The sequence below is a fragment of the Mangifera indica genome, chromosome 7 (genome assembly GCF_011075055.1).
Source record: "Mangifera indica cultivar Alphonso chromosome 7, CATAS_Mindica_2.1, whole genome shotgun sequence".
NCBI lineage: Eukaryota > Viridiplantae > Streptophyta > Magnoliopsida > Sapindales > Anacardiaceae > Mangifera > Mangifera indica.
This window is the reverse complement of record NC_058143.1, coordinates 19,689,353-19,702,142: the sequence shown is the minus strand read 5'-3', so window position 1 is coordinate 19,702,142 and position 12,790 is coordinate 19,689,353. Positions and strand designations below refer to the sequence as shown.

At 35.2% G+C, this 12,790-nt stretch overlaps 2 protein-coding genes across 3 annotated transcripts; both read left to right on the top strand.

The window, feature by feature from the left end:
• Nucleotides 1-2,995: 2,995 nt before the first annotated feature.
• Nucleotides 2,996-4,847, top strand: LOC123220319 (chitinase-like protein 2). The gene is made up of 3 exons (XM_044642456.1): nucleotides 2,996-3,433; nucleotides 3,547-3,706; nucleotides 4,155-4,847. The coding sequence occupies exons 1-3, from the start codon at nucleotides 3,043-3,045 to the stop codon at nucleotides 4,567-4,569; spliced, it is 966 nt and encodes a 321-aa protein (XP_044498391.1). The 5' UTR covers nucleotides 2,996-3,042; the 3' UTR covers nucleotides 4,570-4,847.
• Nucleotides 4,848-6,976: 2,129 nt separating this feature from the next.
• On the top strand, nucleotides 6,977-10,798 carry LOC123221618 (acetate--CoA ligase CCL3). Of its 2 annotated transcripts, none has more exons than XM_044644476.1 (3): nucleotides 6,977-7,267; nucleotides 8,937-9,527; nucleotides 9,791-10,798. In XM_044644476.1, the coding sequence occupies exons 1-3, from the start codon at nucleotides 7,052-7,054 to the stop codon at nucleotides 10,682-10,684; spliced, it is 1,701 nt and encodes a 566-aa protein (XP_044500411.1). In that variant the 5' UTR covers nucleotides 6,977-7,051; the 3' UTR covers nucleotides 10,685-10,798. The 2 variants fall into 2 exon arrangements, with proteins under 2 accessions (XP_044500411.1, XP_044500412.1); XM_044644477.1 differs by lacking the exon at nucleotides 6,977-7,267 and adding an exon at nucleotides 7,578-7,610.
• The last annotated feature ends 1,992 nt before the right edge of the window (nucleotides 10,799-12,790 follow it).

Below are 12,790 nucleotides of genomic sequence, written 5' to 3'. Positions count from 1 at the left end.
GGTCATGAATGAAAAGGGCTTTAACTTGACTGGTGATGCTGACCTCCGCAAAAGGCGTCCCCAGTACAGTTTCGTTGGCAAATTCCCGATCACACCTTCCAGAAAGTTGTGTCCACACAACCCACGGCTGCCATTTGACATCATTTATGTGCAATTTCTTTTTTTTTTTTTAAATCTCAAAAAGTGAGAGTTAGATTCTAAGAAGATTATAAGAATATTTAAGCTTAAATCCAAACTGATTTAATCTACTCAAACATTCAAATTTTAGTTTAGATAGAATTTGAATCTAAAATTAAATTTTTTTCTAATTGTTTATTTTAGATATTAATTTATTTTAAATTAATATGAATCAAATTCAATCTTACTACGAAAACCATACATTCAAATAATTTTCATTATTTTCCATGACCCGACATATGGGCAAGACCCAAACTGTGTGACTCATTTCATAAACACGTAAGGTGGAGTATTTATGTATTGTCAATTTTGATATTAATTGACCTCATAACTTAATTTTGAAAAAATGTCTTATAAGAGAGAAAAAGTCCAAATAGTTATATTTTGTCAAATTAAAAGCTAGATCGACCCAATTTAAATTCGATTAAGTCAAATTTGACGCAAACTTGATTCTGGAGGGTTAGCTTGTTTCTTTAATAGAGTAGGATTCGAGTTAAACGAAGTTTAGCTTGATTCAATTTACAAACGAAGTGAATGACTCGATTGGGTTCAAACTTGATTTAAATCATATCAAACAATTATCAAAACGATATTATTTTGTTCATTATTATAAAATATTAAACTATAAAATCAAATCATAAATTCAAATAGAATCTTAAACTTCTAATTTAAGAATTGAGTTTAACTTGAGTTATTGTTAACTCTGACTAGATAGACTTGAGTTATCTCTTTTTTTTTAACCAAACTTGAGTTAATAAATATTAAAACTTTACTTGAGTTGTATTCACTCTTATAATTAAGACGGTGGACTCATAATCACGTACAGGATGTTGGCATCAACAATTCGCCAATAAGCAAGAAAACCATTGTCACCAAATCTAAACTTTCAGCTCTCATCTCCAAAGGCAAAAACAATTGTCTGAAACAAAAAACCATCTTTATAAAGGACAAGCAATTGGTGGTTATGGATCTCTACTCCATTCGTCTTAGTAGGCCGACGACATATGAACGTACAGGGATCCACGTGTCAGCCTACCAAAAACTTGATGTGACACATGAAATGAGTCACAAAATTCAAATTGAAGTTGAGTTCCTGTTACAAAGTCAATTATTGCGTCTTCTGAAAAAAACTTAATGACTATTAAGAGTATGTACGAGATCAGCCTCGACCGAAGGGCCCAAAAATTCCAAGACAAAGTATGATTAGATTAGACGGAAAGCTTCTTTCGTAATTGTGCATAATTAGCGGTTGACAATATGTTATTAGTCTTAATCTTACAATTACCATATTTCTACATGAAAATTTGGAGACGCAATTAAATTTAAAGATTTTATGCAAAGTTAATGCATTTAAAGTTAGACAACTTGGATTTGATATAAATGGTTCAAATTCTAATCATAGGTCAGATTAACTGAATCAAATTAAAATTTGATAATAAATTCGAATTAAAAAATATGAGTTTTCTTTGTAAATAAGTCAATTCAAAATTTAAATTTGACTGAAATTATTAAATCTAAAATTAAGCCTTTTTTTTTTTTTGTCTTTCATTTTATAAATCAAGCTAATCACACAAGCGACAACTAATCTTGAATTAATTTTTGTTTTAAGTTGATTTAAATTGACTCTAAACATACATGATACTACTGTGTCATTCATTATACAATGTGCATTTATTAAATAGTTTTCTTATATTATTTCATTATATGATCCTAATTTGACATGTGTCTGTCTCTGTAGAAACTATTTTGTGTAGTCTCTAAATGTTATATTATTAATGGTTTAAATCACCAATTAAACACTAAAGTAAATTTTATTAGATTACTGAAAATATAAATTAGTTGCAATTATTTAAAGAAGTATAAATATGATGCATGTATTGATTTATTATTATATGATTAAATGATACTGAATTAGAGATATAAGTAATATTTAATTACATAAGAATATGTTAACATTTGTGCTTATGTTTGTACCATTCTTGATGCATTAGTATCACTCTTTTAGGTATAGGGTAGATCTGATTTTTGAATTGATTAAGTTTGAACGAGTCGATCTCATGTTGGAGCTCTAACTTAGATTGAGATTTACTCAATTGTCTATTTGTTCTGTTTATTCTATTAATGATACTGTTTATTTTTTTGATAATCCTATTCATCCTATTGATAACCTTTTAATTATATCTTACACCAATTTGGATGAATTTAAGCTGGTTAAAAACTCAACGTAGTTTAAATCAAATCTACTTATATTCAACTACGTGAAAGAGAACTTATGATTTACTAAGAAAGTGTCATTGGATTAGGCCCAACCGAAAAATGAAAGTTTGATCAAGCCCATTGAGGCCCAACGGCTTCATTTAAAAAGAAGTATGAAAAGCTTGTTAACTTTAGTTTCGATTCAAATTGAAGTGAGTTTGAATTTGATTTGTGTTTAGATTGAAGTCATAAAGTTTAAACTCAAGTTTAAACTGATTTATAGTATGGATGAAAAATATTATCAGATAAATAAGTGAATTGATCTCGAACCAAACTATAAAAATAAAGTTTATGCTCAAAATCGATCCATTGAAATCAAACATGAATTTGATCAGAAACAACCTGTTTTTGGACCCAACCTACCAGTTACAGTTACACCATGTCTCATTCAAGTATTTCTTTGCTTAAAAGCAAAGAAGAGCAAGCAGCACGTAAAAATGGCGCTTCTCCAACTTTGAAAGCCCACGTTCTCCTAATAATCAATGAGTTGCTCACTCACTTTCAATTACCTTCACTGCAACAAAACTTCTTCCATAACTCTCCTTATTTTATAAAGCTCATTAATTTTTCCTTCATTTCGCATTACACTCCTCCTTCTATCAGGCAAACATGGAGACAAAATGGCTGCTTCTTTCGACAATGGTGATTTTATCATCATTAGTACTTATTGTGCATGGAGATGGAGAAATGTCATCGGTAAAGCCGATTGTGAAGATCGTGAAGGGCAAGAAGCTGTGCGACAAGGGATGGGAATGCAAAGGGTTATCAGAGTATTGCTGCAACCAAACCATATCCGATTATTTCCAGACCTACCAATTCGAGAACCTTTTCTCAAAGCGCAACACGCCTGTGGCTCACGCAACAGGTTTCTGGGACTACCATTCTTTCATCACAGCGGCTGCTGCGTATCAGCCTAAGGGATTTGGTACAACAGGAGGGAAGCTCAAGGGCCAGAAGGAGGTCGCAGCTTTTCTCGGTCATGTAGGGAGCAAAACTTCATGTGAGTATATGTGTAGTCAAATGTATAGGGATGATCTGTTAATGGGCGAGTGGGGGCTGGTGACCCCATTAAAAATCTTCCATTAATTTTGCTTTGTTTTCTGTTCTGATTAGGCGGTTATGGAGTGGCCACGGGCGGTCCATTGGCTTGGGGTCTTTGCTACAACAAGGAAATGAGCCCGAGCAAAACATACTGTGATGACAGCTTCAAATTTACCTATCCATGCACTCCTGGAGTTTCTTACCATGGCCGTGGTGCCTTGCCTCTTTACTGGTATGCATATCGTTAGGAATCCCACATTTTTCAGAAAGTAAATTGGGTTTGGCTGGACTCCTCCTCTCACGGTATTGTCAATCCAGTTGGTGATACAATTTATTTGGTCAATAACCTTTTACTGTCTATAATACATTTGAACTAAATTCTAGTTAACCCATGTTTGATTCAGTTTGAATCTAACTTTATACAACAGTTGAGCTAGCTTTTTAGGTGAGATAATCCAAGAGCACATTGTAGAGACCCCGACAAGTGGTCTCAAAGAAAAAGTTTTCGGTCTATGTAATTCTCAAACTTTGCCCATCCCCTCGGTAGAGGGAGGTTTTGCTAGCTTTTGGGTTCGGAAAGACCCAAGAACACTGTATCTTTTAATTTCTTTCTTACTCTGAATATTTTTGTAATTGGAGGGGAAGATTGACTGATTAACTTTGTGTTTTTTCCTACACAGGAACTACAACTATGGAGAAACTGGGGAGGCCTTGAAGGTGGATCTGTTGAACCATCCAGAGTACTTAGAAGACAATGCAACACTGGCTTTTCAGACTGCAATTTGGAGGTGGATGACTCCAGTGAAGAAGCGTCAGCCTTCGGCTCACGATGTCTTTGTTGGTAACTGGAAACCCACCAAGAATGACACCGATGCCAAGCGGGTTCCTGGCTTTGGCACTACCATGAACGTTCTCTATGGAGATCAAGTATGTGGCAATGGCGATGACCACGAATCCATGAACAACATCGTCTCCCATTACTTGTATTACCTTGACCTGGTGGGCGTTGGCCGTGAAGAGGCAGGGCCCCATGAAGTGCTCGGCTGTGGCCAACAAAAGGCTTTCAACCCATCGTCTTCTTCCTCATCATCTTGAGCTCAATCAATAATGAATAAGCACGGTCGTCCATTGTTGAGCAGAACTTCAATAAGAGAGTGGCAAAGTGTTATTTTTTGGGGCATGAACATTCAGAACTTTGATATATATTAAGTAATTTTCAATTGTGTGAAGCTCTACATTAGCATGGACAAGAATTATATAACGTTGTATATTGATTTGGCACTGCCTTCGTCGTGTAAAATTTGAGATGTTTTTCTACAAAATTGTAATTACAATTGCTTGATAGTATTACGCGTAGAAAAATGTCATGTGAATCTATGTTTTGAATTTAGAATTGAGTATTCATATGACGCAATTATAAATTATTTTATCCAATTATTTATTTAAAACTGGATAACATGTAAGGGAAAAAAAAAGAAGCTAAAAGATTTTGTCCATCTCAGCTTTAGTATAAATCCCAAATTCATATCTATTAATTTTTAAAATTTAAATATCTATTATTCTATTAAATTTTATTGTTATTGTTAGAAGTAAAATTGTCATTTATAAAATTTATTTAAACTCATTTTAAAATTACCCAAATACCTATCCATCTGTTTTTTCTTTTCAAAATCTACTATTTCTGTTTAGATTTTAGGTTTTCTTATCAAATTTTTAGAAACTCCTACATATTTTTCTCTCTGCCTGGGACCACCTTAGGTTTTGAAATATTGTCAACGTATATCCCAATCTCTTCTTCTGATTGCTGTTACGTTTCCAACGTTGTCCCCTCTATCTCCAGCCACCAATTTTCCAAAGGTCAAGCTGTCGTCAAACCTAGTACTAGTCTTCGTTGAGTTTGCTCATTCCCGATGACCTCTAGACGTGATTTTTATTTTCCTTCTCATCATCGTCGAGCACCTCCTTCTCAATTTCTTACTGTCGCTGTCCACCAAGATCGAGCAAATCCAATGTACTCTACTTCATTGACACTGTGACACCTTTGTCACTGGCACCAATCTCTTACCTAGTGACTCGCGTTGGCACAAATCCAGTCAAAATGAAGGGAGATCTCTCACTCAATTTTGGCTTCATTTTATGTCGATGGGAGTCACCGTGGGAGGGAAAAGGACATCATCAACTCGATCTTAGAGTAGAAGCACGTCGATGGTGGAGAAGAAGGAGATTGATAATAATTAGAAACAAAAACTAAAACTGAAAAAGGGGTGAAACTATAATTTTTCAAAAGGCAAGGGGCAATGTATATGGGAAAAAAATGAAAGTTAAAACCCTATACTTAAGGAAAAAATCAATTTTTAAACATAAAAAATATAAGGCTACAAGATAGAAATAAAATTTTTAAACATAAAAATAATTCTAAAATATGAGTTTAAAAAAAAATTTAAAATAATGATTTTATTATTAATAATATTATAAAAATTTAACAAATGAAGGATATTCGAGATTTTAAAAAATAATAAAAAAAAAAATTTGGGATACACGGAACCTTGGGTAGGAATTTGTCTTTTGGCCAAAAAAAAATGTTCTGATTTAGTGTTTTATTTAGGATACACTGTTTATTAGGCGCATGACAATTATTTGTTTTTACCCACCGTATAAAATAAACACTAAGTTAGATTCTATGGGCAAAGGATTAATCCTATCTAAATTTTAATTTAATTTTAATATTATATTTTTTATAAACAAAAAATTTATACATCTATTTATCTCTAAATTATTATTTGAATATAAGAGTAAAATTATCACCTAATAATAATATTAAAAATATATAATTTTATTTTATTTTTCTTCATATTTTAAAAATTAAAATTTAACTCTCATCCTTAAATTTTGAAAAGTAATTTCTCTTCTCTCAAATTTTTAAGTTTTTTTTACCCCTCCCTTAAAGCACCAATGACTGGTGTGATGTATTACTAAAAGACAAATATCATTTAGATTTAGATGAAGAAATATTATCCAGAGATTTGGACGATAAAGTATTGTCCAGATCTTAAGATCTAGACGATTGTCGTCATCTTTGAACAAAATTCATCTTCTGAACGACTTTATCTTATTCTTTTATTGTTGGTCTATCATTCATCAGAGAAAATAATCGAATTTTAAATTTAGTATTCTATGATAAAAAAATAAATTTTTTAAAATTTAATTAAAAAAAAATATTAATTTTTTAAATTAAAAAATATATTATTTTAATATTATTGATAAAATAATGATCCCTCAACCTCAAAAAAAATTTGTAAATATATCTTAATAAATTTAAATATAGATAAACATTTAATTTTTTATCTATAATAAGCATATTTTTTTTTTTGCACCGTCATGAGTAAGAGGCACTGCCATCCCTACCCAATCCCGGGCGCGGGCCCCACAAGTCCTGGAAGCGTGACACGTGTGCGTCGCGCATGGCCGAGTCCTACCATAAATACCTGCTGCCAGCGTTTCATTTCACTGCTTCTTTCAAAGTTGACAAAACTAAAACTCATACTCGAGTAATTTGTGGCGGCGAAGCTCCATAGAGATGGCGGCGAGGAACGACATCGACGATCTTCCTAAGAACGCGGCCAACTACACCGCGTTGACGCCTCTCTGGTTTCTGGAAAGAGCAGCTACAGTTCACCCTAACAGAGCATCCCTGGTACACGGATCCGTACGCTACACTTGGAGTCAGACTTACCAGCGTTGCCGTAGATTGGCCTCTGCTCTTTCTCAACGGTCTGTGGGACTCGGTAGCACGGTACGTCCTCTATACTTTGACGCATAATTACATGATTGATCGTCTAGATAAAGTAGAAACAAACAAAAAAAAAAGTAAATTATATTTACCCAAATTTGGGTGAAATTAATATTTTATCTTGCCCTATATTAAAAAAAACTCTTTAAATATTTAGTTTGTATAAAAATCCATTTTATTTCCCTTTTTTTCACCATCATACATTTTTTAATCTCTTTTCGATTACTTGCCGTCGTTGATCTCACCATCTTTTTCTTCTTTCTCTCTCTTTGTTTCATTTCTTTTCATCCTATCTTTTTCCTTGTTTGTCGAATTCAGGCGGTTGTTGATGGCAACTTTTATCGTGGTGAGATTGTACTCGTGGTGAACAATGGATTTGTGATTTTTCAAACTTTGTTGAACTGATTTATTTGTTTTTAATTAATGGACGATGAAATTACTAATTTGACCTCGCACTATTAATTTGTCTTAAAGGGAGATTAATTTTAGGTATTGAAAGTGATATTATTCATAGAGGACTGGATCAACGTTTTTAGACCAAACAGAGAAAAAAGTAATTTGGATGTGATTGCTCAAGATAATTTTTTGCTGTCTTGTATGGATTCCTGTTGAATACTTTGATTAGTTCAAGAATTGGGAGCTTTTGAATTTGTTTGTTTGTTTGTTTTTTTTAAATTTCATATTAAGTAGAAATAAAATGGTTGATGGTGCACTCATGCTTTATCTTGTTTGAATCAAGGTTAGCCATGGTTGGTGAAACACTTTCGATTAAATAAAAGTCTGCTCCTACATTTTTATGGATAGACAGAAAAAAGAACTGGTGAATTCTATGTCTCTGTTCCTTTTGGTTGAGAAAAAAATTGTCTCTTTGAAAAGTATTTTGCTCCCTTACGTGTTGATTAAAATAAGAATTCCTTTCAGTTGCCAGTATGTATAAAAATGTGGTTCGAAAATGCAGAAAATGAACCACTCACTGTCAAGAAACTATTGAGAGAGCAATAGTCGTGGCTCTTCTGTTTACATTTTTCCTTTACTTGCATCTCCCAAATCAATTTCTATATGTTTGCTGTTGTTATTATCCTTTCTCTTTAGTTAAGTCTTGCTCTAATTTTTACATCTTTTTACCCTTTACCTGTCGTATAAACTTCCACGCCTAAGTGATTAATGGCATGAAAATTTATTTTAGTTTCTTATGAGTCCATGATAGATCTTTTATGCTCAAAATGCGATGATCATTTATTATGTGGATTTTTAACAACCCTTACATTGTTTTTGGGTCCTCATCCAAGTACTTATTTTGAAAGCATAATTTCTTTTTTTTCTTATAAATGTATGTTAAATTTAGAAGCAATACTATGTGTACCCACTTTGGGTACACAAATGTATACACACTCATATGTGTCATCATATGATTGGTTATTGTTTTATTTTTAATTCAAAATCATCCAATCATATTATGACAAATTTAAATATGTATACATTTGTGTACCCAAAGTGGGTACACATAGTTTTATTGTAAATTTAGTTGTTGACTTGATTATTACGTATTAAGGTTTTTAATATTTGTGTCTCTTCTATCTTGGATCTGATGCATCAAGTTTATTTGCTGCTTCTTTATGTGGAATTAGAGATTGATGGCTTCTTAACGTTTTCTCTGTGTCTTATGCTGCAGGTAGCCATTGTTGCACCAAATGTCCCAGCTCTCTATGAAGCTCATTTCGGAATTCCAATGGCTGGAGCTGTGTTAAATTGTGTCAATATTCGTCTAAATGCACAAACAATTGCCTTCCTTCTAGGTCATTCATCATCTACTGTTGTTATGGTGGACCAAGAGTTTTTTTCTCTGGCTGAAGAAGCTTTGAAAATCTTGGAGGAGAAAAGCAAAGGCAACTATAAGCCTCCAATTTTGATTGTCATAGGTGACGAAAGCTGTGATCCTAAGGTACTGGAATATGCTTTGGGAAAAGGCGCCATTGAGTATGAGAAATTCCTGGAAACGGGTGACCCTGAGTTTGCCTGGAAGCCACCACAGGATGAGTGGCAAAGCATTGCTTTAGGATATACTTCTGGTACAACAGCAAGTCCAAAAGGGGTGGTGTTGAGTCACCGTGGGGCATATGTAATGTCTATGAGTAATCCTATTATTTGGGGGATGACTGAAGGAGCTGTATACCTGTGGACTTTACCAATGTTTCATTGCAATGGCTGGTGTTTCACTTGGTCACTTGCAGCTCTCTGTGGTACAAACATATGCCTTCGGCAGGTAAATCAGTGAGCTTAATGAATGTGTTACATATTAGTACTTGAAGATTAGGCTCATTGTCTTGATGTTAACACAAGTTTCTGGTTTTAAAAATGATAAAACTCATAAAATAGACCTACAATGTAATCTGACTATTAAACCCTATCATGACCAGAAAGACAATTCTTTTTTAACCATAAAATGAATTCTACCTTTCTGTACTGTATCTTTTATTTTATTCTTTAGAAATATATTCATGTGCCTCAAATTTTTTTTGTCTGCAGGTGATAGCCAAGGCAGTTTACTCTGCCATAGCCAACTATGGTGTGACTCACTTCTGTGCTGCACCTGTGGTTCTAAACACAATAGTCAATGCCTCACCGGAGGACACTATCCTTCCCCTCCCCCATGTTGTAAATGTAATGACAGCTGGTGCCGCTCCACCCCAATCTGTTCTCTTTGCAATGTCCCAGAAGGGCTTCCGTGTCACCCACACATATGGTCTCTCAGAAACCTATGGTCCTTCCACCGTTTGTGCTTGGAAGCCTGAGTGGAACTCACTGCCGCTTGAAACCCAAGCTCGTCTAAATGCACGCCAAGGGGTGCGGTACGTTGGTTTAGAATTTTTAGATGTCATTGATACTCAAACAAAGAAGCCTGTTCCAGCTGATGGAAAAACCATAGGAGAGATTGTGTTTGGTGGTAATAGTGTGATGAAGGGCTATCTAAAGAATCCAAAAGCCAATGAGGAAGCTTTTGCAGATGGGTGGTTTCATTCTGGGGATCTCGCGGTAAAGCATCCTGATAACTACATTGAAATCAAGGACAGATCAAAGGACATTATCATCTCTGGAGGTGAAAACATCAGTAGTTTGGAGGTAGAAAATATACTTTACTTGCACCCTGCAGTTCTTGAGGCATCTGTGGTGGCTAGGCCAGATGAGCGTTGGGGAGAGTCTCCTTGTGCTTTCATAACATTGAAGCAAGGAGCCAATAAGGATGAGGTGCAATTGGCAGAAGACATCATGAAGTTCTGCCGATCAAAGATGCCAGCTTACTGGGTTCCAAAGTCAGTAATATTTGGACCTCTGCCAAAGACAGCTACTGGGAAGATTCAGAAGCATATTCTAAGGGCCAAGGCGAAAGAGATGGGACCTGTGAAAAGAAGTAAGCTGTAATGTGTCATTCTCTGATGATGATGAAACAGAGAACAGGCTCTTGTAATGTTTAGTATTGTTGAACAATTATGCTTCATGCATGTCTCTAATAAATGAACCTTATTATATTATAAACTATAGACTTAATTTAAGTGATTATGGACATAATTTAGTTTCCTAGACTTTTAAATAGTATAGTTCAATTTCTTAATAAAAGTAATTGAAAGTAAAATATACTTTCTTGACACAAAGTCTATGTTCTTGGGTTTCGCACCTAAAAAAATTGTTGTGCCTCCAAGTAGTGTCAAATCCTTTTGCAACTAGCTTGAATGCTGCCAAATTTCCCAATACCACCAGTTAGACACGTTAAGGGGATGGGTCCAGCCCGCCCGCAGGCTGTGCATGTCATGTTGGGACCTTCGGGTACAGCCTGCGGCCAGTCCCCCACAAAAATTAAAATTTATAAAAGGCCAAACAACTATTTCCCACCCAAGGTATGCTGTAATGACAAGTTTTCATTCTTTAACTATGGAAACACCAAACATCCACCCATGGTTGGTTAGATTTAACAAAACTCTAACGGTGATAAAGGTAAAATTGTCATTTTCTCTAGAATATTAAAAATAAACTAAAATAGAATATATTTTACCTCCCTAAACTTTAAAAACTAAAATTCCCCTCCAGCTTAAGTTTTAAAAAATCGCAGTTTCACCCTCCCGAAGCATTGTCGACGGTCTCTCCCTCCCAAAGCATCCTCACCTTCCGGAGATCTCTTTCCTCCTATTTGGACTTCCAATCGGAGTCGGAGAAGCTGTGGAAGACGAAGAACTTCGTCGGGGAAGATGAAGAACTTCGTCGGGGAAGACGAAGTTCTTCATCTTCTCAGTCGAAGTCGACGTCGTCGTCTGGGAAGACGACGTCTTCCCAGACGAAGACAAGACGACAAGACGACTCGTCCTCTGGGAAGACGAGACGATTGTCTTCCCAGATGAAGACGACTCGTCCTCTGGGAAGACGAGTCGTCTTCATCTGGGAAGACAATCGTCTTCCCAGACAACGAAGACGAGATCGATCGATCTCGTCTTCGTCGTCTGGAAAGAGGATTTCTCTTCCCAGATGGCTTCTCTCTACATCGGATGCGTTGAGGTCGAGTTGAGAGGGGTCGTCGGTGGAAGAGAAACCGTTGGGAGGGGAAGACGGCCGGTGATAGCGCCAGAGAAAGCGACGGAGAAGGGTTTGGAAATTGGAAGGGTTTGAAAATAAACCCTAGGGGGGAAAATGCAATCTTTTCAAACTTAGCTTAGGGAAAAAATGTTAGTTTTTAAACTTTTAGGGGGGAAAATGAGATTAAATTTACCACCGTTAGAGTTTTGTTAAATCTAACCAGTCATGGGTGGGTGTTTGGTGTTTCCATAGTTAAATGGTGGAAACTTGTCATTACAACATACCTTGGGTGGGAAATAGTGGTTTGGCCTTTATAAAATTATAAAGGCCAAATGACCATTTCACACCCCCCAAGTTTTAGTGCATTCATAAGTCACACTAATGAGGTTTGAAAAACCCAAAATCTTACCTATATACTAATTTCTGTTAAAAAATATAAAGGCAGACATCATCATTTTATTAATTATATTAAAAAATATAAAATTAATTATATTTTCCCCTTATAGTTTTAAAAACTAACAAATTTGTCCATGTCTAAGTTTTTTAACTTTGAAAAATAACATTTTTCCCCTTCTAAAACCTAGAGTTTATTTTTCAGAGGGTCTCCGATCACCATCTCTGGCCATCGAAGAAAGAGCTTCAACCCACCATCTCACCAACCACCTCTAAAGCTTCCAAATGACCACTAGAGACTCATCTTCGTTGATTCCAGAAGAATTGACGAAGACCCCATCTTCGTTGATTCTAGATGAATTGATGGAGACAAGGGTCTTCTTCGATTTCAGAAAAATAGACAAAGATTTCATCGATTCAAACGAATCGAAACGTCTTCATTGCCTCTTCTTCCACCGGAGAGTAAAAATCTGGTGGTTGATGAGTAGTAGGTTGAAGCGTTGTCATCAGTTGCCAGAGATGGTGGTCGAAGAAAATTTGAAAAATAATCCCTAAGTTTTGGGGGGGGGG

Coding starts and splice junctions, on each gene's coding strand:
- LOC123220319 (XM_044642456.1), top strand. CDS start 3,043: ATGGAGACAAAATGGCTGCTTCTTTCGACAATGGTGATTTTATCATCA. Junction 3,434..3,546: donor TGTAGGGAGCAAAACTTCAT/GTGAGTATATGT, acceptor TGTTCTGATTAG/GCGGTTATGGAGTGGCCACG. Junction 3,707..4,154: donor GGTGCCTTGCCTCTTTACTG/GTATGCATATCG, acceptor TTTCCTACACAG/GAACTACAACTATGGAGAAA.
- LOC123221618 (XM_044644476.1), top strand. CDS start 7,052: ATGGCGGCGAGGAACGACATCGACGATCTTCCTAAGAACGCGGCCAAC. Junction 7,268..8,936: donor CTGTGGGACTCGGTAGCACG/GTACGTCCTCTA, acceptor CTTATGCTGCAG/GTAGCCATTGTTGCACCAAA. Junction 9,528..9,790: donor CAAACATATGCCTTCGGCAG/GTAAATCAGTGA, acceptor TTTTGTCTGCAG/GTGATAGCCAAGGCAGTTTA.